This window comes from Trichoplusia ni, chromosome 1 (genome assembly GCF_003590095.1).
Source record: "Trichoplusia ni isolate ovarian cell line Hi5 chromosome 1, tn1, whole genome shotgun sequence".
Taxonomy (NCBI): Eukaryota; Metazoa; Arthropoda; class Insecta; order Lepidoptera; family Noctuidae; genus Trichoplusia; species Trichoplusia ni.
Window position 1 is genome coordinate 6,159,287 of NC_039478.1, and position 27,640 is coordinate 6,186,926.

Genomic DNA, 27,640 nt, shown 5'->3' on the forward strand with positions numbered 1-27,640 from the left:
TTTAATTCATTAATTATTATCATCACACGTTAGTATTATTACGTCAAACCCACCGTACGCGACGTTTCACGGGTTCGATCCTCGCGTAAGAGATGCTCTGAGTATGTGTTCTTGCATGCGACTTGAATGTTTGTGAAAATCCTCGTGACACAAAGATTAAATTCCTTAGTAAGGAGGTCGTTTTAGAAAAAAGAAAAGAATAAAAACACAAAAAAGTTATGGACACCTTACTAAGTAAGCCATCATATTTTCACAAAAACTTAATCTAAACTTATTTCTATCGATCCACATTAGTTCTTAACTTATGTGTTGTTTATTTTTTCACTTCGCATTAATTATTCACCGGCGCGTGCAGAAGGGTGAGAGGTTGTTGACACCTATCTGTACTCTATGGTCACCGATTTTTGGGTAATCCTACCTTTTTGGACATTTTATATGCTTACACCTTAACTATGTTTACTTTGCTTTGACGGTGTATTTTTAAATTCAACCTGTCAGTAATTAACGAAAATCACTTTATAATTGGAAGAAATTGGACAGGTTTTATAGATAGGGTTATTTGGATAATGGAACGAATAGGTTTACTTGTTTACTATTTAGAACGGACGGTAAAAACACGCAAGTGGCTTTGCCTCGCGACTCCTTATACCTGTATTAGATATTTGATAATTTAGTTTTCAGTTTTCAGCTGAACTTAATTCAGATAGCAATGATGAATTATTTAAATCAATAAGCTATTCAGATACATTTTCACAAAAATTGTTTTTTTTTCTAGCCCTACATTAACATTTCTACAGTATTCAATAGTTACACATTTCTTCGAGCATCACTATTCCGATTAAATTTATATCGATTTACTGCCAATCAATTCGGTTGCGTATAATAGCTACGCTTTCGTCAAAACAAATTACTGACAAATGGGTCACATACAGTAGTGTAAGGGTTAAACCTACAAAGAGGTTCAAAAAGGCCGAGGTTTGTAGTTCATGAGGTTAAAATGTGTCGTGTAACTAGATTTAAAAAAAAGAGTTTGTTACTTTTTGTTGCTAGCTGGCTAGAAAAAAAGATGTTCTTTCTAGTCAGGCACATACAAATTTCGAGTAACTCCTTGTCTAATAAAACATGTAAGTTCAGCATGAAATTATTTAGTAATTAAAAATTTAAAATATGGGTCAAGTATGAGTCGGACTCACGACACTGAGGGTTCCGCACGAGTAGGCTAAACATAAACTAATCGGTTGGATGACAAACAAATTGGATATCTAGCAAATTGGTTTGGTGCCCACCAACATTATTTTAGTAATACCGGCATCAAAATTCATCATCTGTGTAAACTTCAACTATGTATATAGTGATAGTCGTTGATAAGAAACATCTTGGTGTTAGACGGATGGACAAACTCGGGTTAGTTCTAATAGGGTGTTGTTCTTACCCTTTGTGCATGAAAGCGAAAAAGAAACAAAAAGTATTTAAACACAAATCAATTTTATGTATGCATCTACTTCAATTGTTGCTGTTTGATTTGACCTAAAAGTTAAATTACTTTCTACAAAATAGGTGGAGCTCAAAAAACTAACTACGAAATCAAATATTCACAAGAAATTAAACCAACTATCATCATACAACAACAAATTGTCTATTTTAAGCAAATTTCCCATCGAAAGCCTTGACCCCAGCGTAAACTGGTAGTTTACTAACCAGCAAAATGACAGACATTAAAATCGTTAAAGTTGCACAATCATAGAAAATAATATGCAAAAATCTGTGTCCATTGACATGAAAACTATGAATCACCGTTTCAATATACTATATTGTACTCGTCGGACCAAAACCTTTTTGGTGAATTAAAAAGTTTGTAGAGGGCTCTGGTCGTTACGCGCATGCGTATAACAACGACTTTAGGCGGGAACCACATCTGTCATCCGTTCAAAAAACCGCGAATTACGTCGACATGGCCTCAAAAACACGTAATTATGTTTGACTCGATAAAAAATGGCAATTGGCAATAAATATAGTGGTTAAAGCGGGTATTGTGCTTGTTATTTAGTATATGCCATAGGTTTACTGTTCATAAGTGTATCCTCTTCATTAACTTGCTATGGATACGCTTGTTAAGATGTCGTTAACAATGATACTTGATAAAAAATGCTAACGATGCCTATGAGAACAAAGAGCGATACACGCACTTATTGGACCAACAAGAATTCTGCATGGTTTGTATAACGGACTCCTGTCGCTTGAAGCTAGAATAACATTTAAATTAAACGGACACATTCCGGGTTTTAAATTGATAGATACTTAGATAAAAAAATGTCCTGGGCTCAGAACAATTGATACAGCAGTACAAAAACTTACACGTCAACTTACCTTATTTAAAACTTTTTTATAATAATAGCTAATAACTTCTGAAAAGCTAAAAAACAATAACTGTCCAATCTAATACAGTACTTTCTAGTCTAGAAATTGTAGAATATAATCACGTTAAATTATATTCTTTATTTCTTCTTTAGTCATTAACAGCCAGTAAGAACAATACTTATGTAAGTGACGTTTTAAAATATCTTTGTCAATACATTCCACTTAGACATGAGGATGACGTTTTGCTATGCGTTTGCTGTGCGTAATTTTTTACGATTTTAATTGATATTTTAGAAGTTGGCAACATGTATTTAACTATAATTTGACAAGTGTGTGTAGCAGTGGTTGCGGTTCGTTGGCTAGCGGCACACAATGACGTGTCAGTCGCGGTTCGGTAGCCGACACGTTTTGATTTACTAGTTTTAATTAGTTTGTTTCCATTTGCATACGATTTTGTAACATTATAAACTGTAAGTAATAACAAATTTTGATTCAGAAGACTTATTTTTAGTAAGAAAAACATACCAGTGACATCAAATTAATGACAACAGAGCTTAAATTTATGGGAATAAATGCCAGCAATTTTATAATTAACAGCGTTAAATAACAAAAAAGGAATAAAGCTTCGGTCTCGAGAGGAGACCGCGTCTCGGCAAACGTAGTGTAGGACGTCGTCAGACACGACGGAGTGATGATCTACACAAGATGGCTGGCAGGAGCGGGATGCGAGCAGCCGAAGGCCTGGCAATTGAGGAGGCCTGTGTCCGGAGGTGGACGAATATGGGCTGATGATAATGATTATGATGAGAAGTCGGTTTATCCAGCCATAAGTTATAGGGAAACAAGCATAGGACATAACAACAAATTGAGAAATAAAAAATGACAGAAACTTATCATCTTTTTAATAGTCTTATTTGGTCTCATTCGTATCTTTGTGGTATGTAATATCCATAGACAATGTAAGTGTGAGAATTAACGACTAAGTATTAAAATCTGATTGACGTTTTAGTATCCAGATATTAAGAACTTAATTTAAATGCTTGCATATGTTAAGATAGACAAAGGCTGGACCCAGCATTTAGCATATTAGGTCGGCTAATAAAGTAATAACTCATAACCTCAATGCACGTTGGTAGGTAACTAAAGTATAAATACGTAATATAGTAGAGCAGCATCTCTCTTCAACACCTCCAAAAGCACCTACTACTTAAAGCCATGGCGGTTGGCTTGCAGGGCGGTAGAAGCTGAATGAATCGCATATGTATTGAATTGACAAGTCAAATTCATGTCGATAAGCATTGACAAACCCAAACATTTAAAATATTCCTGTCCCTCAAGCCGATTGAAATTTTAACAATAGTTAAAATGAAATAAATATCTCATCGTTAATTCGAGTATATTTTGCTAGCTATTTTAGAAATGTCTCTTGGTTAGACGGGTTGGTCTAATAGAACCGCAGAACTTCACCCCCGACTATAGGGTTAGAAGAAGCATTCCGGTGGTTCTAAAATGAGTCCGGTTCATCCTTTCGCCTTTCCTAGGGTTAAGAAAATCCATGATTAAAAAATAATAATAAAAAAATGGAACCGCAGAATTAAATCTTTGGTTAGAAAAGCTGCATGACATTTAGCTTAATCAAAAACTTGAATACATTGGAAACAGAACTTTTATTTAGACAATAGCGCTTCCCCTTCCTGCTTCAAAACTTGTACACTGTAATAGTTACACGACCTGGCTGCTATTATTTAATCTGGACATCCTACTTTAAGATAAAAATATAGTTTTAAATATAAAATAACGTCTACAACATTTCCAATTTGTCACCGTGTGAATGACATGTTGGACGTCATGGCTTCATGGCTGGTTGTGCAGGAATGTCAAAGGACCCGTTGGTCTGATCGCTTTTAGCTTTCGTTATAACTTTCCACTCTAAATCTCTTAAGCAAGGAACTCTAAATAACGGAGCAATAATTTAATAATAATTCTATCCGTTATATGGAGTTCATTGGTTGGCTACGGCTACTCGAAAGGAACAAAGAATTGAACTTATTTTTACAGTATGGAATGTACATTGATCGAGTTGAGATCGAGTCCAAAACAGAATTTTAGGAGAACAGACACTTAATTTTAACAAAGTAGGTGTTGATCCCAGAATCATTTATCAACAGGTAATCATCATCCAAGATATTGGGGACTCTCTCTTCATCACATAGTTTAATTGTTGAGCACACATAAGACTTAAAGAGTCCTCTAGTGATATCTGATGTAATGTAACGAGTCTACAAACAGATACCTCATCGACTGCTATTTAATAATTTGATAGTTTTTGTTTCATGCTAGATATGTGAACAAAGGAAAACATTAAGATGTACCTAAACGACTTTGTCATTTTAAAATAACCAACGGCATCTAATTGTAAAACATCATAACAATGGACTGTGAAAAAGTCGAAAGCTCGCCATTCCCGTTCAATAACCTGAACTCGAAAACGAAGTCAAAAAACTCCTGTTCAATGGCTCAAAATACATGGTAGACAGTAGTGTAGCCTTCACAGTACCGACCCAGTGGGCCCTAGGCGGATGGGCAAACAAAAACCTGCGATCGCCATAATTATTATAAGCCGACGACGCATGCGCCGCCGCCAGTCCGCCATAACGCGTCCGCGCAAACACCGGCGCATAGACATCAATAAAACATTCAAATACTTTTTCGATAAAAAACTTTTTAACATGTAAAAGTATTTTCCTTTTTTATAAGCTTTGAGGTTTTAGTGATTTTTAATTTTAGAATAAATAATGAACTTTTTAGTTTTGTAGTTGAGTTAAAATAAAATGGAACGATTAGCGATCGTGGTGAGTATAATTAAATTATATTTTAATTATTACTGATGTTATATAAAATTAAAGACAATGTGTAAGGACAAATTTAATCAATCGCGGTCTTTTTATTTTCTTTTGTAACCGATTTAAAGTTCTTTGAAACAGTTTCGGACTTGATCAAGACCTGTTTCCAGTTTAAAATCAACCAAAAAGAGATAAACTGTTCGGTACCAAGAAATTTAAATGAAGTGCAGAATCCAGACAATCTACTTAAAATAGAAATGCGTATTAATCCAAAAGAATTCGGATATACACCGTGATTTTTTAGTCGTCTTACAAAAGCAGCCCAGTTCATGTATCCAATGACTAGAACACGTTCATGATAAAAAAAATAGGTACTTATGAGATTTGAAAAAAAAAATGCTATTTTTATTCAATATTATGATGCAATTCGTAGTTTCATAGAAACACAGCTCTGTTGCGAGCGCGGTCCGAGCCTTTTTTAAGAGTATATTTCAGATTTCTCTTGTTTAATTTTCTTCGTACTTATTATCTTAGTTGATGATAAAAAAATAATAATCGCGCCTAGGGGTATTTTACGTCGTATACATGAACTGGGCTGCTTTTGTAAGACGACTAAAAAATCACCGTGTATAAAACAAATCGAGGCACAAAAATAGTCTGAAATTGGATTATTTTTTTGGTTCCATTTCATGCTTAAACAAAAAGCTAGCTACGGCATTTGCTACTGAATCCCAGCCCTCTGACCAGCACATCCATCTATTGTGTTAAAATATTCTCTTACACGACTTACCTCGTTTTGAGAAAAGACTTCCACTCTTCCACTATTTTATCGGTATTAAAACAATCGTAAGCTCGTAATTAAGTACCAATGAGAACAAAGTGTCATAGTTATTTAAATGTGTATTATCGTATTTATTTAAATGTATATGAATGTTCCACTAAGGTTATCCGTCCGTTCTCACATGAATAGTATCTGCCTAATTGCATTTATATGCGCACGCATAAAATGAAGAAGCAATAAACTTACAGCTTTCCTAACTGTAAAGCTTTATTCTATGAAATTATGTCGCATTTCATATTGTATGCATGGCAACACTACCGGCCTACTCCTCTTCTAAGATGATATCTTATAAAACTCTATTGTTTAGCCTTACAACAATAATTAGCAATCATTATGCATTAGCACTCGTTTTATGGGCTCGTTGTTAATATGTGAAGGTGTGTAGTTTACGACGCATTGCAAGCCCTCGCAGTCATACATCAAAAAGAAATGTTAGAAATGTAAAAGAACAAATGCCGCCTTACAAATGTAACTTAGAGTAAAGTACTTGAACTTTCATTTAGTCAAAGGTTAGTACGAGGACTAAGTCGTCAAAAGAATTCCCATCGCGCCTTTTTTAGGCCTATATTGTTACAAACTATCAAGCTTTGTTCTCACATGACTTTTATCTGTAAAACAATGTTAAAATCAATACTTACTGATTGAAGTGACCATGGAGGTTGGTGATTATTTACTTAATTAACAGAACTTTTTGGTGGTGGCCACTGGCATTAAATATTTGTCTACATTGTTAGCGTATAATATATTTAAAAAAAGAACACTAATAACTTTTTTATAATGTAGATGACATATAAAGACCTTTAATTAAAAAAGAACAATTAAGTTCAGTGCGAAAAAGCTAGTTCAATTTTTAACCTGTATAGCTTCAACCTAGTTTAACCCAATTCAACAATTTACATTAAATTGTTTCACTACTTAAAATTAAACAAAACCTCGACAGCAAACAGTTAAATATTTGAAACATTTAAACATTCGGCGCGTAACGCTTCCATGTCATAATTCGAGTGGGCACAATGGCGCGCTTTTGTCTCCCAGCCATGGTCGCGCACAATTATAAAACGATTATGCCGACGGATGTGTTACGCGTAAACAATGCAAGTAAACTCACTGGCTAATTTTTGTATTTACATTACATAATATGTGCCAAGTCCTAGTTCTCACGAGACGGCACGATGTATATAGTTAAAGGTTAAAATGTAGAGCGAACTGTGTCTATTTTCTAAACTGTTTTCTTTGTTATCCCTGTAGGCCAGTTATGTAGGTGAGGAAGAGGGAGGTTTTTCATGATTATTGTAAGTTTATGTAAGCTCATTTTCGTGATTGACCGACCAGTTTAAGACACAATAATAATTTACCGGAGAATGTAGGTACCTGAGAAAACTGAGGAAACAGCGATTTCAGACTTTTATTATAAAAAAAAATTAAAATGAATTCTAACGAAAAAGGTTTGTTTTTCAATATTCAATTCTTCTTAAAAAACAAACATAAGTTAATAGTTAGAAGTTAAATAAATAAGTAAAACAAATCAAATAATAATGTTTTAAACAATATTTCGGCTTTGTGTATAAAACTAAGTTCAAGTTGTCTATGGCAAGCGATAATGAACACGAAACTTTTATAATTTCGCGGGAAAATAACAGCTGTAGTCGCGTCTTTTATTTATTTAAAAATAAGGTTCATTGTCTTGCGGTTGAAATGTGTCCGACGAATTTAGGACACAGCTTATGATTAGTTAGGCAGGTGTGGAAGAAAGACGCCGGTCTGTGTAGAAGGCGATCTAATTTCTTCTGCAACAGAGTCAGTACTTCAGCAGAGAGGTGCTAGGTCTTTAGACGAACTTTACATTCATTAATAGTTATGATAAAACCACCCTTTATACCGTCCCACTGCTGGACACAGGCCTTTTACAGTATAAGGAAGATTCTTTTCAAATCTTAAATTTTAAACAAAGCGTGCAAATGAATAGCATAAGTTCTGGAAAAAAGATTAAAAGAAGGGAGATACAATAGGTAACTGATTATAATATTGTCTTGCGACTTTGTATAGAGCAATAAATCACGTTTTTAATGTTATAAACATACAGTTGTTTGCAGACTTCCAGGTTATTCAAATATTTATTTAATTAAATGAAAATTTCGTATTTGTTGCTTTGAAAAGAAGTCTGGAGATCGGCAGGCATGAGATTATTTGCTAGTTTCGGCATAGTAGCCTAATGAGCAATCCATTTTTTATTTTGATTTCTGGCAAAGGCGATTATTTAGTTGAAAACAAACAATCTGTTTTAAACTAAAACGGTCTGCGCGTTACGAATATGCCCTGTATACCTACTTAACTTTACATGATATAAAATAATATCTATAATACTAATTGCCCTTCCTGTATTAAATTATATGAAAACAATGGTAAATTAGGTTGCAACCTTCATTTTCGACCAGATTTTCTCTTTGTGTACGTATGTGATATCATGCTATTGTTTTTAGAGGTCATAGGCAAATTGAGGGCAATTTTATGGTATTTTTTTGCATATTCAAACAATGTAGTCTCATAGTCGAGTATAAAGGAAGTTTCATTAGTTAATCATACTGTTTAACTATTAGGATAATAGTGTTATAATTGAAGACATGTGATTATATAATTTTGGGTTAAATCAAGTACTTACAAGTCATTTTGAGATTGTTTTTCAGATTTAATATTATAAAAAAAAAAGTTTTTTGAAGTTTCCACAAGGTTTGTAGCACTTGGTCTTCCAGCTTAATGTCAAATTTAACTTCTAAGATTTGATTTGATTAGTAAAAAACGGGAAACTAAATAACGAAAAAAGTTTACAAAACCAATTATAACGAAACTTCCTTAAAAAGGGGAGGGAAAATAATTCAGATAGAATTCTAGTAATGTAATGGTATTATACAAAAATGTTTAAGGTACTGCTGAAGAACCGCACCTACTGAATACCGTGTCTGCTTAATGGTAGTGTTATTAGCAGCCATATAATTATAGTAGGCTTACAGTGGGTGCGACTACGGCTCTACCTTGCTCATTTTGTACATTAACACACATAGGTATTGAATCCTTGTATCGCGGCAACTTTGACAAACATTCAAGTCTATGCACAAAGACACCTAGACTCAGGACAAGCTTTCGAGGATCACACAAATGATGGTTATATGCGGGGATCTAGCCTGCGATACGTCGCGCTCAGTGGGTTTGGCTTGGTGACCTCTCAGCTGTCCATGCTGTCAAATTTCTTTCTGAGCTGTATTATTTTTCGTCCTTTTTCAGTAATATCAATTTCGTAAAATTCCAATTGCGTCAAATTACAGTTCAATTTTATTCATTATCATTGAAATTGCGAATAGCAGAATTAGCCCCTTAAGACTGTTGAAATCATGGATTTAAGACAATGCCCCAAGTAGAGCATTGCACGGGGTTGTACACAAGTTCAAATTAAGATATTTAATTTGACAGATAAACAAAGAGGTCGTTAATGCAATTACTTATACTTTTTCACAACACTTAACACCTGCCGACGCGGAAACTAGTAGACAAAAACTGTAACAATCCCGGCGCGGTTAACGTAGCGTGATATTGACTGATCTTTCAGAGATAATGCTTACTGACTATGAGTTATGCATTATTTATGATTCTACCTTTGTTCTAGTATTTTTTTACTTGTTGTTTGTTTTTTTTATGAATGAACAGTATTTGGATCGAGGAGATAAGTGACATTTGTACAAGTGTATCGGTTTGATGTCAAACACAAATCAACGAATTGATCTCAACATAAGTCAAAAATATCAACAGATGCAATATGGGCGTTATCAAGCTGATAATTATCGTTCTTAAATAGTTTTTCTTCTTTTCAGGTATTATTAGCATACGTCCTCACATATCTTCACTATGCAACAGCAGAAGAGACTGTTCTATCAACAGTTTTAACTCCAGACGTTTCTAAAGACAAACTAAACCGACAGAGCAGGAGTTACTATGACTACAGATATGGCGTCCCAAGACCCTACGACAGGCTAGAGTACGCCAGGTTCGAGTACGACAGGCCACGGTGCGGCCGGTGCGACGAGAGGAGGGACGACCGAGACGATAGAGACGACGACTACGACAGACGCGACTCACGTGACCGATACGATGACGACAGACGCGGCCACAGACCAACCTACGGCAACAGGTACGACAAGAAGAACTACGATAGCGATGAAGATCGATACTCTGACCGAAAGAGTGGACAAAAGAACAGCACTGAAGAAGAAAATGGAGATAAGAACAATTCTTACGACGACAAAGACAACAGGAAGGGTGGAAGTCGAAGAGGAGGAGATCGAGACAGAGATAGAGACCGTGAGAGGGACAGAGACCGCGATAGGAAGAGGGGAGGAGATCGGTATGATGACAGAGACCGCTATAGGCCCGACTACTACGACAGATTCTTACGTACTCCCTACAGAGAACGAGATTATTACGACGATTTGTATCGAGACAGAAGACCTCTGTACGATAGGTATTATGGGTACGATGAAGGGGCGAGCAGATATGACCCGTACGCGTACCCTGCGTATCGGAGACCAGCATACGATGGTTATGATGACGGGTATGGCGGTTACGGACCCAGTGCTGGCAGGGGACCGCATGACAGGTGAGTTAATATGTCCACTTCTAATGCTTATTGCTGGTGCTTGATGATAACGAAATGAGTGAAAATGAGTTGAATCATTTTAAGCTACTGTGATAGATGTGGTGAATAAGTCTGGAAAAAAAGTAATGAAAGCATAATGTATCATTTAAATAATTATATTAACAAGCCAGGAACAAATCATAATAATATGTGCCTAGTGGTTGATAATTCAGACGACATAATAATCATAATCGTGATCCACTTATCAATATTTAGGCACGAGATAGGTATTTAAATTCTACATAAATATTATACACCTGTATTCGCTGCTTGTTGACGAGTAAATATGTAAAATAAAAGATAAAACAAGTCAAAGGTAAAACAAGAAAGTACTCCAAATTCCATCAAAATCAGGGAAAATCGTATATCACCGGAAACTAACAAATAGTGGAGCAAGTAGACCGTGATATATGCGATTGCAAAGTTCATTCGCACATGAAAGTCACATTGTCCATTGAAAATAAACGTGTCGAACGCGTCAATACATGACGCTTTCACCTAAAATTGAAAATAACAGGTCGGTGAAAATAACGGTGATAAAATTGCAGTCCCGCTTGCCATGCCATTGTTAAAAGAAATAGGTAACTTCATTTTCATAGTATTTAACGTGGGAATTATTCATTATTCTCCTATCCACGACCATTAATCCATAAAAGATGCGTCACCTTCTGTCGATAATTACCTGGCATGGTTCACAATTATTGCAATTTGAATGGTCATTTCCGCTTTGAAAATATAGTTTCAATCATATTTTCAATAGCTGTTGCCCGCGACTTCGTCCCCGTGGGTAGAAGATATAAGTTATGATTTTTACCTGCCCTGCTTTTTTCACATTTTCCATTGTATCTTCGCTCCCATTAGTCGCAGTGTGATGGTTTATAGCCTAAAGCCTTCCTCGATTAATGGTCTATTCAACACAAAAAGAATATTTCAATTTGGACCAGTAGTTCCTGAGATTAGCCCGTTCAAACAAACAAACAAACTCTTCAGCTTTATATATTAGTATAGATATAGAAGTATAGAAGAATAGATATCGATATGCAAAAATAATTTTGGACATCCATTAATATGCACTCGTAATGTTTTGGGTTCATGTGTCAGTCATCAATGAAGGACAAGTTCAAGCAGTTTTTCAACTCGCTTGCCCATGAACTAGGCAAAAAGTTTTCACTTATGTGGCTAAAATTAGAGCGCAAAGTACAATTTTAGCTTCCTTGTAGGGAATACCCACAGCACAAAAAAATGAATGATCAAATTAATAATCATGCGGAAACACATTAAGTAGTAACAAATATAAATAATAGCCGTGGATAGTTAAATATAATTGGTAGCACAAAAAGTTTTGATTCATCCGTCACAATTACTTTTTGCGAATTTTGAAGCCGTTTACAAGATCAACCTAACGGCTTTGAAATAGAGCCTCAATCAACGTCTGTCTTACCAGTGATATGCCGTCAACATTACACACATAATAAGATAGCGGCTTGTCCGTGATTCTGTACAATTGTCCAATTTGCAAAACAATTGGATGTTTGTCGTACTCAAGTTTAAGTAGAGCGCTTTAAGCACATGCTTGGTATACACATTAAGGTTTAACATAGTTCAAGCCAATGTTGTTAATTTGCAAGCGGTATTTGTATTTTTTGTCCACCATTTTGTTTTCCCGTTGACTGGTCACGGGTCGGTTGCTCCGGTAACCGACCGGTCGTTTATTCTCGGTTCGAATTTTAAAGTGAGGTCGTAGCACCATAACTGATTTTGAATATATTTACTATCCATATATTAGTGTGATGTTATCGACTTGTACCTATTACAATTTATTAGAATATACAACATTGTTTCTAGAGCTTTGTTTGAGAAAAACAATTTTATCAGGAAGAGCTTTAACTTCCTTAAAACCTCCCTCCCTTCTCCCTTCTTTGCCCTTTTGTGTTAAAAAAAATCGAAATTTTAATACAGCACTTAGGTAAACCCTTACTTCCATTTCAATACAACCCCTACACATACCGGCTGGGCCCCAACTGCCTGACCTGACTGAAATTGCACATAATATCCTAAATTGATGATTAACCTATTATTGGTTAGTTTCAGGCCGTGGGACGAGACGTACCGTGGTCAGGCAGGGTGGGACGCGGGCGGCCGAGGATACTACTTCGCGTCAGGGAGACCTGATGCCGCATCCTCATGGGGACGCCCTGAATATGCTAGGTAATGCTTCGGACAATAAAATAAAAATCGAGAATCTTTGGTAGAGTTTTGTCTGCCTTTCTGCTGTCTGTAGTTTTGAGCGTTGGCTTTCTCATCATTTTTGGAAAAACATATTTTTGACGTTTTTTACACAACCTCCGGCACAATAAGGACACAACTCTGTACAACCGAATAAACAAAATTCATCTAAACTCAGTTTAAAAGGAAACTTTTCTCAATCGCCTTTTTACATCTCACAAAAACAGTTTTAAATAAATACGTTTAGAAAAACACCAAAATATACTTTTTACAATTTCAGACCACAGGAGAGCGCTTACCAGGGCAATGGCTACTCCTCTGGCTACGCTGGCTACCGCGACCCCTACGCGCAGGGAACCAGCGGCTACAGCCAAGGCGCCGGCTATGGGCAAGCCGGGGCAAGTTATGGGCAGGGTGGGGCAAGCTATGGGCAGGGAGCTGGGTACGGCGGCCAGGCTGCGGCGTATGGACAGAGCTTTGCTGGGTATGGGCAGGGCAGCAGTGGATATGGCCAGGGAGGCGGGTGGCACAGTGTTGGGGAGAGGAGACCGTATAGAGATGAAAGGTAAAATTAAATAGACAGAGTAATTGTTGTTCTAAAATTTTGGTAATGTTTTTCTCATTTATTGCAAGGCTAAAGAAAGCCTTATAAAGAAAAAGACGTTAAGGGGATCTTGCCTAGCTGTGTGCGAACTTGGGCCTATAATCTTCTTCTTAAATATAAAATGGATTGCTGTTTGTAAGTCTCGTTAAAACTCGTGAACGGCTGATCAGATTTGGCTCATTTTATTCTTGAAATATATTCATGAAAGTCCAGGGTTTCAGTATTTTTGTCTGCATTGTTATCATCGACGGTTAGGCAGTACGCCAGGACAGCTAGTAATAAATAAATTAATCTTGAAATCGTCTTAAAAAATCAAATCGAATTCAGTCTTAGTAAATTAATCCGGACTCTGAACAATAACTTACCTACTTATTTTTTTGCATTTGAAGCGGCGTTAAGAAGCTAGACAGCCGTGACCAGGGCTCCAGGAACCAGAACAGCTACGAGCAGACGAGCCGGCAGCCAGCCAGCTTCGGCCAGACCGCCAACTACCAGAGCGGGTACCAGGCGTACAGCAGCAGCACCACCCCGGCTACCAGCTACCTGTTCCAGAGGGATGATGAGCAGGTCACCATCAAGGTCGATGACACCACCAAACAGCCCTAGATTACGTATTGTATTATTTTACGGTTGACTTGTGTTCAGAACTTTAGAGGCTATTCTATATAGAGGCTTGTCAGATAGTTGATAGATGCCTACTAATGCCATATTTTCTGATAAAAAATGTAATTCCATTATTTAAAGAATCAAAAATCGTGATTTAGAAAAGAACAAAACGCCTTGTAGACTAATTCAAATAAGATGATATTTATTACTTAATTGTAGAAGACAGAATACAGATTAAGTTCATAATAATGAAATGATCCCTAGAAGATCACATTACATTGTAGATTGAAGTTTTCAAGAAGGCCTCTGCACGTTGGACCTGTGTCCCCTTGCAGGCCTTTAAAAAGGACCGGTTCTCTTCTAATGAAGTTATCCCGTGAATGAAAAGAGGTAGGTACAATAAAAACAATCGAAGGAACTCTACCCTTGGAAGAATTAAACTTCTTCAAAACCTTCTGTCCATTGTCACAATTGATAAATAAGTCAGTCGTAAAATACTCTGAAAAGAAAACCCTAGTATTAAAGTCCGTGTGACGTCATCTGTGTTAGGTTGTCGCAACCCGACAATGACCTACGACCTAACACAGGGTCTAGTACTTAAGTATCGCGTGTGCATTCCCACAATTAGACATAAGTTATTTAATAAAAGATGCATGGAGAATTATAAAATTATAGAAAATTATGTGTTTGTTTTTATTGATATTAAGTAGATGTCAGACTTTACTTAAAGTTTTCATAGCTTCTGTTTGTCTTTAAGTATATATATACTTATCAGCCGATGGTGTCTAAAGCAATGTAGTAGAAAATATTATTAGATTTTTCTTCTCTCTTCTAATATATTAATTTTAGTCAGGTAGCTAGAGCGTGGATCCAGCTATTGCCGGAGTACCACAGGGTTTACCCATTGGGTGCAGTATTATTACTTTATTAATTTGCAGTACATTCGTATTAAAAACTTTGTATAACGTAGTTTCAAAATATCTACGTAGCTACATAAGCGATGTTTCTGTTGTTTTTTTATGAAAATTAAATCCAAGGTATTGTTGATTAAGTACCATCTAACGGTAGAAAGTGGAACTAGCAGCAGTCGTCGCGGTCGCTAGCCAATGTAATGCCGGTTATTCCATCGCACACTAGATGGCAGTGTCTCCACGATTGTTATGAAGCTCCTGAAAAGCTATGTTAGATTTTCAACATTTTATTTTCGTCCATTCGGGCATAATTTTGTTTTGTCTCCAAAATTAGAAATTCATGGTATTAATAGTGAGTGTTCCGCCCCATAGAATTAATAATTAATATCTAGTATAATTTTTTTGCCATTTTCCATGCATTCATCAGCAATTCAAAACAGTGGAATAGGGTCCCTGGGACATCCATATCATCCCTCAGCACACCTGCACTCCGGAACTAAACCTCGCTAATGATATTGCTTTTGCTGTAACTTAAATGAAGCTTCTCATCTATCTAACGAGTAACGTCATACAGTCGGCCAAAAAGAAGAAGAATTCAGTACTTCGATACTATACTAGCTGGCTATACATCCCACGGGAACGTAAAATCGGGATAAAATATGTGATAATCCTTATTATAAACTATTTGTGTACCAAGTTTCGTCTAAATCCGTAAAGAGGTTTTTGCGAGAAAGAGGAATAAACATTCATACAAACATTTTTTTTTATAATTGTAGAAGGATATAAGTAGAATGGCACGTAAGCGTAACAGTGACATACAAATTTCCTCTAATAGCTTTACAAAACCCCTTAATAAACATATGGCATTTATAATTTTAAATATCTTGATAAACTTTCTGATATTAATAACATGAACTACCTAATCTAAGTAGGTACCATCGTAACAATTTATCGTATTATCGCAAGCGAGTAAGAATTTAAATGTGAATTACGTACTTATTGATTGTAACAATTAACTGTTGATATGATAAAAGGATTATTTTTCCATATCTGATAAGTGGCCAGCAATCGTCCACTTGGCGTCGGATTCTTGTAAGAAAACAGTGTTACTAAAAATAATAATTACATTATTAAAAGTAGATATTCCATTTCCATAGTACCTATAATAAAAAATCGCAATTAATAGTTACAAATAAACAGTGATTTCTTTTCTTTTACAACCGCGAGTGTTTTTTTTTTTTACTGTTTTCGGCAACCATTTTTGCGATAATACCGTTCAGTTTGAATATATTAAATTAGCATTTTTGTATTATCTATTTCCTGTAAAATTCTGCAGATAAGGAGCTGCCGTTGTTACATTAAATAATTTTGAGTTTCAAGTAGTAGAGTAGATATCGGCGCATGGATGGTTGCCCAAAACATTATTAACGAGAAATAAATTTATTAGGTCGGGTTGATAGGATATTAACGAACGATGTCGCAAGGAGAGTCAGTGTTAGTGGTTGAGCAACCAGCCGAGCCCGTGCTGGTTGTGGAGTCTGCACAGGAGGCGGAGGTCACCGTGCATGTGCGGGACCAACCTGAGCAGGTTGCCCAAGACAACAAAGGTGGTGCGAGCTTACTGCTCAATGGAGCTGCGTAAGTATTTAACTTCTTATTTTATTACTTGAAACATATGTATATAATCTTACAGAGGACCAATATGATATGATATTCAAGCGAGGACTTTGAATTTTTACTTGTCAAGTTAAAGAGCTGTACAAGTTTGGTTGACGAAGATTTTAAAACTAACTTTCTTCTGTTTTTGATCTTTAACAACCTTTTCTGAATATGATGGAGTGTTAACTTTCATATTATAATGTCCCCCAATGTCATATAGATTACCATTAGGAAATTATTTTTATTTATCCCTTTAAAGTCCCATCATTCTATAGGGCTCCAATAATACCTTACAGCTACAAAGTTGCCGGAATCCTGAACATATTTTATTAGACCATTAGCCTTGAGTATGAAATCATTTAATTATTATTATCTACTATGTTTTATCACAAGTCGCGTACCTATATGATAAAGTGTATATTGTATTTACTAGAAAAATGCTATAACATTTATCGTGAATATCTTTATTATCGTATAGTCGATGATTCAGAAAGAATTTGCATGTGCGCCGTGCGGGATATATGTTAACATGTAATTTTACTTTATTTATCAGCTCATTTTCAAGGCTCTTCAGATGTTGATATTTTTTCATAAGTGGATACATGACTCACCTATAGTTACATTTTATTTAATCATCAAGGTTTCGAAAAGCTGTGAAGCAAAACCAAAGAGATGTAGGTTCACAAAACATACTGTCTCAGTGAACTTGGGCAAAATGAATTGATTTCACATATTCAGGCAAACTTAAAAGTACCATTGAATTCTAAGAGAACCAGATTGTGAAGTCCATGTACCTCTAAATAAAACTAAAAAAAAAAGAAAATTGCCTCTAAACTCAAAGTTAAAAATGTCTTAAATCTTTCGGGCTCTTGCAAATAAACTTTGAAGATCACTCTTGTGTAATGTGATCTTCCAGCTTTTTTTTTCTAAGGCGGAGGAATCCTAATGGATACCCACTCCCTCGGGGGAGGAAATAGGTAGTTTCAGACTTTTACTGACTAAACCTGAACCGCAGTGCTACGTCATCCGCGTTTTTGTATCGGTGTATGGCAATGCGTTGCAATCCTTCATACACATGTGATCTTCGACTTGACCCATTACCCAATATATAAAGCCAGTCTCCAGTTACTCAAGCAGACCGCTCCAGAACTGCTACCCGTGATTTAAAAGACATGTTTAATAGTAATGATGTCTTCGCAACAGTATCGACTGTCAACAGTTAATGCATCCAATTTATTTTAATTGAGGACTGTTGGTATTCTCCTATCGATTCGGTCCAGACGCGCAATGCACTTGATTATGTAGTCCTACTTATTAATTTATGAATAGCAATCTTTGGGCGTTGTGGCGCAACTTGGGGGAGGTTAAGTCTGTGAATTGATATATTGAATGTTTGCACTAATTAATGTTACGAAACAATATACTTGGTCATTACGTGATCTTTGACAGTTGCCAAGACTAATTTCGAATTTCTCTCTATTTAGGTTACTATTAAGATGTAGCCTTTGGCCCGATTATTGGGCTTTGGAAAACAGCGCCTAATAACATCTTAGCTAGCGAAGTTAAGCACAGCAATGCATAACAATTTTTATCGCTTAGTAAGTAATTAGCGCTCTTTTTGCACTAATTAGTTAGAACAATCAAACAGGTCTTAGTCTATCGTGCATACAATCCTTTGAGAGGTCTCAGTACAACCATCGACAGTAGCACCTTGCGTAGTTCCTGCTTCCGAAAGTTTATTACATGTTTAACGATCGACGGGTTGTCATGGCAGTGTGATTAGTAAAAAAAAGTGAGAGCTCAAAAGTTTCAGGTAAATTGTATTTTAAAAATTATTATTATTTATTTACTGCCATTTTTAATTTACATGAAACAGTTGTCGGTCGCTGTTATCTGAAGATAATTGATAAGATTTAGATTGGACTGATATCAATTTAATTAATTTACATATTATAGGCACTTAATCTTTTAATTGTTTATTGACGAAATAATAAAGCGAGCTTTATAATGTCTCAATATGTTGAAATTGTGTGCCGTACTTTATTGTAATAAGTGTAAGAGAAAAAAGGGTCATTATAAAATTTGTGTATAAAGTGTTATCTATGTCTCGCCTAAACTAAATTTCATACAAATATCAGAACGAATTGAATAAATACTAACTTCAGCGAGAATCGAACCCATGGTGATTTTGCCACGTCTTACACTTATTTAAATATTCAGTCATTCTTCTTCTGCCAATGATCTTAATTTGAAAATAGAACTTGATTAGAAACTAAAACTGACGTTGGTACTTTGAATAACAAGAAATTACTGTTAAAATTGTAAGTTTTCAACTTTAAAAAATAATACGTACATTTTCATAACGTTTTAGTCCAACGCCCATCCGCTGTCAGTTACTGGCCGATAATAAACATATTAAGAAAGATTAAAAAGATAAATATATCACAATCCAGAGACAATTCGAGCGTGAAGGTTTTATCTGATGGTAATTCCTACACATACTTCAATATTTTTTAACCTGATAAAGTTTAATTTAAGAGTACTTGTAAAGTTTAATTGTTTTTAATTGTTGATAACATATTTAATGATTTGGTAAGATATTGTGAACTGGCTGACTCTTGACCTCTTATGAAAGAGTAATGGCACAAGGTTTGATAAAACAAAATTCATAGGAACAGTGTATATTGTTCTTTCTTTATAAGTCCACAGAAGTCGTACCATGCTGTCCATATAATCGTTATTGCCAGGTCATAAGAGTGATTATTCCTTAACACAACTGTATCAGAACATCTGAAGACGCGTGCCCGAACTAAATGTACTGGCACAGAAACTGTGTGTCGCACAGTGTCTATTTAAAAAGTTGACTTTAAGTTATGTTGTTTATAAATTTTGATACATTTGAGGTTAATATTCACTTATGTGATTAGTTTATGCAATATTTCGATAGAAAATAAATTAATTGCCTAGAATACTTTCTCCGTGTTGTTTTACCGAAACTAGTTCTACATATGCAAATTGGGAATTTTTGCTACATGGTTTATTTTATTGGCGTCTTGTATTATGTCCTTTAAACATCGTCATTTTAAATCGGTATTACATTATGTTGTCAGTATATAATGATTATAATGGTTCTTCAATTTCTAATCGCATTAAAACATTTGGGTCTTATCGGAATCCTATTAGACGGATGTATCAGCTGCTTATCTATCTATATATGCTGATATATCTTCTAATAAAGTGACAGTTATCATCTCAAAACTGTGCAATTTGATCATCTGAAGATTATTTATCAGCCCACACACACTGTCCATAAGTTAGTTGGAAAACACAGAACACATTGATGTCACAACGTGCGCTCTCGCTGGCCGGCCCGTGCCAGCCAGTTCAGTACGGCGCCAACTCCCGCGGAGTTTTAATGTCGGTCGCCACAACGCTGGCCGTTAACGTTACAAAACTTTTTAAACTTCGAACACGCTCAGTTTAAAAGTTATTATTTGAGCGGGAAAAGTGACAAGTGATAGTTTCATTTTTAGGTTATTGAAGTTGAATTTTTGTGCGTTCGTACTGTGATAGATAAGAAGTGATAAATAAATCGATAACACATGTTGTAAGGTGTTATTGCAGGTTATTTTTCGTGTTGTGATGCACCTTAGGCCGAATGTTTTGGTGAAGCAAGTTTCGGTTTGAGCAAGGTGAGTTGCATACTTTTTAAAAGCGGTCGTTGACTTTGAACTTTTTCAGAGGATGATAAGTAATTGAAACCCGATGTTGTCATATCGTGATCAGATATTATAATATGTTTATGACAATGATAGCGAAGGTAATTTACTTTTAAGTTTCCGAAAGTATTAAACGACGGAAATGAGATATGGCTTTTCATTTAGTTTAGTTTGTCGATAAAATGTCGGTAGGTTGAATAAATTAATCAGGAAAGAAAAAAAATCTATTTCAAATACTTATGGGTTTTGGTTCGTCTGATTTCTAACATAAACAACATCTAAACTCTTTATGTTAGGATCCCCATGCCAATGCAAGGTCTAAAGCATTAATCGGATACCACTTTTGGCAAAACTCGACTGTCCCGAAACTTCTTATGCATTTGGTAACTTGACTACGCCATGTGTAAAACCTGCAACACCGGGGCAACAGTGCATGAGCATACAAGAAGGTTGCGAATATTTTTTTGCACCTGTCTGAATTCGTTATTGTTCGGATGCCAAATGTAATCCAATCGATGTTTTTTTCGTGGATTTTTAAACACTCATTGCTTTGAAATAGTCTAATAAAGAAATTTTGTGTGTGATGAAATTCAGAGAGTTATTGATTGAAGAATAGAATAGGTGTTTAAGGTGAAGGTTGCTTGGCCATGTGGCATGTCATTTCAACAATTTTCAGGTTTAATAGATCAAAAATAAAATGATATCTAAATTGATTTTTTTAACGAACGCTAGTGATTAGCTAACTAGGCTACAGGCTGGTCTGGACATAGAAGAAATAGTACTCTTTTTATTCTCTCGGTTTTGTCCTTTCCACCAAATCGGCAATTATATACTTTTGTGATTAAACGTAACATGTGTAGTAATTTTCATTGATAATTTTTTGGAGGTCGACATTTTATTCCCGGTAGGTGTACAATTGTACATATAGAAAATAAATATTATCTTTTCAGTTGTTCAATTTAAGAACGATTGAAAACCATTCAGTAAACCTGTTCTTTTATTAGGACATAGAGAAAACACTGGGACAATTCCTTGGAATCCTCACAAACAGCATAAACTATTGTCAATCATCTATTGAACTAATAATATAGGTTCATGAATCACCATGTTTGTTCACACTTGTAAATATTTTAATTGGTGATGTCATATGCGCAGTATACGCCGTCATTGTTACTTGCTGGTGAGGATTCCTTCAGGTATTGTTAAGTCATGAAGCAGAACCTTTTTGAAAAAGGAAAAGGGATTTAATTAAAAGAGTCTTATAAAGCAGAAAGTCATGCGATCTCAGAGATTATTAAATGATGCAACGGTATACTCACGCGTATTTATCGGGAGTGCTAACTAGTTTCGGACCCTATTAAGATCAGTTATATAGAGATAAGGGTTAAATGATGTGACGAACGTTCTGCAGTAAAGTCGGTAACAAAAAAATGTTATGGGTGGAAACTACAAAATAAATCTTAAGAGTAATTTCAAAATCTGTAAAGGAATATCGTCGGCACATATTAATTGACTATAGAAAAGTTTATTTTCTTTAGTGAAACTGTACATTCAATACGAAATGTAAAGTCGTAGGCGTCGTATCTTTATGAGAGTTATGACCATGAGACTATAGAAGTTTCCAGCCGTATGTTTATAATTGAAGACGAGCTTTCCAATATTAAAGAAAACTAGGAAAAGGGTGCGACTGTAGGAAAGTTGTTTGCATAGGTTTTACAAAATATTTTTTTGATTTGACGATTATTGACTTGTCTATCAATAAATTTCTGACCGCTTATTTCTATAACAAACGTGGCCATCTACAGATAGGGAGATCAGTAAGACTGATAGGATGAACTAAGAAGTGATGTAAGCCTATAAATTAGGCTAGTAACACAGCTCTGTAACTCTTTTATTGACAGAAATGGATTATAACGGACCGTTATTTAGACAGATTAGATCTAAAGTCATCCACCTCGTCTTAAAATAATATCATTGTAACCGTGGAAGAGAGATGCCGCTCTACACTGTGTATAGCGTTATCACGCTTCCACAAACCATGATATTATTACTTTAAGACATGGTTCACACCTTCTGACTGGCTGCTAAAGTGAGTAATCGTTGCTTTCACCGTATCTATTGCAGATCTAAGCTAGATTAAGATTGTACGCGGGTTAGAGGTCGAACCTCATCAGTCTTTATATTCGGATCCGTGAATAATGGTATTGCCAGTATTTGATTTATTAGAGTTTTGACGCGAACTTAGGAATCTCGTTGGAGTTGGGTATACATATATTGCAAACATAAATAGAATTGTTTCGTCGGTCATTGGCCCTCATGACGTTATAAGGGATAAAAAAACTTTTGTTTCCCAACTAGATAATTTAGGTTTGCTCGTATCAAAATATTATGAGAGTACGAAAAAACAAAGCGGGTACTCTCTATCACGCCGTTATCTCGCGATTACATGAGAATTCACAATGTGAGATGTATGATTAATGTACTATACTATATTATTCCTTAAAGAAAAAATTGCGTATATTTATAATCACGAGGCCGACTCGCAATTGACTTTTTCTAAGTCTGAAAAGTTTAACTGCGTGAACAAACGAATAGGTTAATCAGCAAAACTACTTTAAACCATTTTAGCATTCCGACATTTTAATAAAGAAACTCCATAAAAATCTTAATACCATAAAGCTATGCCTATAAAACTGAGTGCAATAACTATTTCAATGCTCTCTTATTGTTGCTAAAGCTAGCATTAGTAATTACGTTTGCGTCTGAACTTTAGTAACCCCGTGAGATTTACAACCGTTAAATATCAGACAGTATTAGTTCCTCTATTTCTCTGATAGCTATTGAAGTTTATGTATGTTGACGTTTCTAGAGTTCATTCAGGTGTAAATTAGTATTCCATTTACAGTTGTGAAGAAAGTGTTTATGTTTACTGATAATTATTGACATGTTATGGATGTGAAATACATTGTACAAGTAATTTTGAAACTCAATTTGATGTTAGCAAATTTGCAAATATTCTTCTCTTCGCTTCTGCTAACGGTAGTAGATTGAATTTAAGTTCAAATTCAAAACGTCATAATGATTAGCCAACATATTATAATCCGAAAATTATGCAAGCATTAGATACGAGTTAAAATATCCTTAAAAAGATGAGGCAAATTCAAGACAAAACCTAATGCCTAAATAACTATCACAAATTAATCTCTCTCTCTCTTCATAATTGACCTCAAACTAGTATAAACAAGTATTCTATATATGTATATCGATATAAATAAAGAAAGGCATTGTATCGGTTCGTAACGGGTAACGATCTATTGAGTCAGATTGCCGAGGGCACCACTCAATGCCAACACATGTGCTAATATCGTGGACTGTTAGGAAAGTTCAAATCAAGTTTTATATGAAACGGTTCTCTTCAAGAAAATAAGACGATGAAATTATTTGATTTTTTACCAATTTCTGTACAATTTACACAAGAATCGAGGAGAGATAAACAATGCTACTGGTTATTTATTTAAGAAATCTGTTGCAGCAGACCTGCGAAAAAAGAAATAAATTAAAAATCTAGAAGAAATTGTACTAAGTGATTAGAAAGGATAATAACACTAATATATACTACTAGCTGTTGCCCGCGACTTCGTCCCCGTGGGTAGAAGATATAAGTTATGATTTTTTTTTTTTTTTTTGACAACTCACACACGGTTATCTGATCCCAAGCTAAGCAGAGCTTGTGTTATGGTAACCAGACAACTGATAAACTTACTTATATATTTCTAAATACATATTATAGATAAATTACACCCAGACACCAGAAAAAATGATCATGCTCATCACACAACATTTGTCCTGGGCGGGAATCGAACCCACGACCTCCGGTATAGCAGTCAGGGTCACTAACCACTAGACCAACAGGCCCGTCAATTTATACCTGTCCAGTTTTTTTTTCACATTTCCATTGTATCTTCGCTTCTATTAGTCTCAGCGTGATGGTTTATAGCCTAAAGCCTTCCTCGATGAATGGTCTATTCAACACAAAAAGAATTTTTCAATTTAGACCAGTAGTTCCTGAGATTAGCGCGTTCAAACAAACAAACTCTTCAGCTTTATATATTAGTATAGATTATCTTGTTTATAGCAATTCAACTTTAGTTGATTTCGTTGCTTGATAAGCTAGGTTTACAGTTTCACTAAGTATAAGTCTAGTACAAAGAAATATAGTATTTGGAACTTTTTGCAAAATTTGTACAGTTACTTTAATCTTATTTACTTTGCTCTGTGGGTCTTAATGGGAATTAAAAAGACTGTGTTCCATAGTACCCTCATTGTTGAGACACGTGGACTATCTCTTTTTTTTTTATAAAATAGTCATGCTTTCAGAAATAAAATGAATGTCTCAAAGCCTGACAAATCACTTCACTGTTATTTTCGTCATGCTATACAATGAATCAACATACGAATACGTGTTTATTTCAGTATTTTCTATCGTACATACAATAGGCATAATAAGATTATGATAACTTACAGCAGGTGCTTATATTCGTAAGTTTAATAGAATATTTTAATAACTATGAAACTCCTCTCATGGATTAACTGTGAAGGAAATTGTCATGTTATTTCTTTTTCAAAACATTGAAATCTGGATCCGCCATTTCGTAAGTCTTGCGCATCAATCCTCAATCCTTCTCTACATGCAAAGAGACCAGCATACTGATTATGACTTTGTAATTAACAATCAAGGATAAATTGCTTGGCAATCGCTTCTAGCCTACTATATACTAAGTAGTTTCTCTCACTTCTCTCAGCTAATCTTTACTATGTGAAGAATAGTGATAATTAACACGGCTGCGGTACAACAATTCATTGTTTGTTGATATTGTATTAAGATTTTCCCATATTATGTACGATGGTGCGCAAAGCTGTAGAATTTATGTTGAGATTCATACTATTTGACTTGAATCATGTTTAATATTATTTAGTTTTAAATATTATTATAACACAAGTATTTGAAGCTGAGATGCTTGTTGTCATAACGCAATACAAAAATAGATTTTCATTTCGTAGGTATTAGTAATTCTACTAAACAAACATACGGACACGGGAGTTTACAAAATTAAATTACTTTTATTTTCAGTATGCCTAAAATGAACCTTAAAAACCTTGAATAACAGATTCAGTAACCTAAATTTCGTTGTCCGAGAAGAACCATCATATAAAGCTCAAAGTTATTCTTTAAAAAAATATACAATAGTGTACGTAGAGAATGTGTGAACAACCGCAAGTTAGCTCAAAAGTGTTATTATCCATAGTTCACCCATCACAGCTGAGAACTAGCCAGCGTTGTTTCCTACGCTTATCAATAAAAATATGTTAATTACTTGTGAAATAAATACTCCATTTGTCTACTAATACATGTTACTTAACCTACATAGCAAGCCGACACGTACGTTATAGGCGCCTAGCATTATCGGTGCTTAGAATGTATGTGAAGCACGTGTACTACCCACCAAAACATAATAATAATATATTTAAATTTAATTGTTAATTAACTTCAAAGACAAAGACCATACAAAAAGAAATACAAAGGCTTCTGTTTTCTGCCAATGGCCAGATCATGATGAACCTTTAGTAGAGTATTAGTTATTCGCCTGGGATTGTTTATTTATTTGGATTTCCAACAGAGGATACACCGTTTTCCTTTACTATTTCAAAAAATACATAAGAACTAATTGCTATGCTCCAACAATTATGGGAAACCACAGCATTTACACGTTGAATAAGTAACTAATGACTATTTTCACGGTTTCCAACAAAACCCTTTAATTTAAAGGGGGCGTGCCAAACATGGTGACTATTGATGACGGGCATGTGTACAAGTATGTATAAATAAAAAAAAAATGTTCTAAAACTTCATCGTTAACTTTGCAAAAAAAAACACTAACTTACGATACGATCATAAACTGCAACTATTTTGAGGGTAGACGGAAAACATAGAGAAAATGATATAAAAAGCATTTCGATCGGTATCTTATTACAAAAGCGAGTCGTGAATCATATTTTACAGCCTAGCCTGAGAACAATAAAATACTTGTAACATAAGGCCGGATTTGATAACTGTCACTATCTGAACATAGTACTGTTTATTTCAAGTACTGTATTATATTTATAAGTATTTATGTACCTCCCTATGTGATGTTTATAGGTAGCTGATAGATAATGTTATCGGATGATCAAGAGTGTTCTTCAGATGAATAGTGGTTTAAATACGAGTGTAAATAAATCTAAAGCACCTCGGACCCGAATCTGCTACTCTAATTCTAATAAACATAATAAACTTTATAATTTTAGCCATGTAAGTTCTTACTAGAGTCGTTGGAGGCTTTAGAAGTTTGCTTCTTAGTCCTATCTCAAATTGTTTATAATTAATATGTAATCAACACTAAATTATAATTTGAGATAAGAATCAATCGGTCTTTGATTAAGATGTTACTCAAAATTCGACGAAAATTTAAATAAATCTTTCAAAAAGGTAACAATTTAGAGCATGACATTCAATTAATTTAATATTTATTCAGTCTTTAAATGAAACATATCGCCTACAATGATTACAAGAAACAAAAAGTCGTAATTATAGAAGCATAGTGGGTATGATTCATGAGTAATTCACCTAAGTAAACAGTGTTATTATTCTTTTGTAATAGTCGCCATCACTGATACATAATATAGTGTTTAAATATTTAGATACGTGTTCAGTGAGGATGACGACCTTGTTTGTGCAAATCTTACACGTTTAACGTGAAAAGTATTATTGTTTATGTTTCACAAGTTAATTAAGAAAATACCTGGCATTACTTTGTAATCAAAGGGATCCCAAAAATTAAAAAAAAAATAAGGACATATGACACACGTATAGTTAAAAATTACAACTAATCATATTCCATTTCTAGCTTACCTACTTATATCATGCTAAAATGAGTGTAACTATATTTTCCAGAGATGTTGTTTTTGTTTCAGAATGATTATGTTTCCAAAAATCAATACAGTTAATCAGCAAAGAAAATTAATAAACTGACGACAAACAAACTTAATACAAAAAAAAATAGTTTGAACACAGTTGGCAATCGCAACAGCTGTCTAAGTCACATTGACAACATAACACAATTGACACCAAGCTAGTTCTCATGACACAATA

General features: G+C 34.9%; 2 protein-coding genes across 3 annotated transcripts in view; both read left to right on the top strand.

The window, feature by feature from the left end:
• Nucleotides 1–9,872: 9,872 nt before the first annotated feature.
• On the top strand, nucleotides 9,873–14,264 carry LOC113500256 (translation initiation factor IF-2-like; the record flags this gene model as incomplete). The annotated part of the gene is made up of 4 exons (XM_026880975.1): nucleotides 9,873–10,687; nucleotides 12,812–12,934; nucleotides 13,233–13,517; nucleotides 13,946–14,264. Coding segments are annotated over 4 exons (1,440 nt in total), but the record flags the coding sequence as incomplete, so codon positions are not given.
• Nucleotides 14,265–16,115: 1,851 nt separating this feature from the next.
• Nucleotides 16,116–27,640, top strand: part of LOC113492074 (myosin-IB) — a 47,316-nt gene continuing 35,791 nt past the window's right edge. The window contains exons 1-2 of one of the 2 annotated variants that reach the window (XM_026869362.1): nucleotides 16,116–16,165; nucleotides 16,521–16,711. In XM_026869362.1, coding sequence (XP_026725163.1) covers nucleotides 16,548–16,711 — 164 coding nt within the window. In that variant the 5' untranslated portion in view covers nucleotides 16,116–16,165; nucleotides 16,521–16,547. Of the gene's footprint in view, nucleotides 16,166–16,520; nucleotides 16,712–20,189; nucleotides 20,425–27,640 lie in introns of those variants that run through there. The other variant, XM_026869370.1, reaches the window with a different exon arrangement.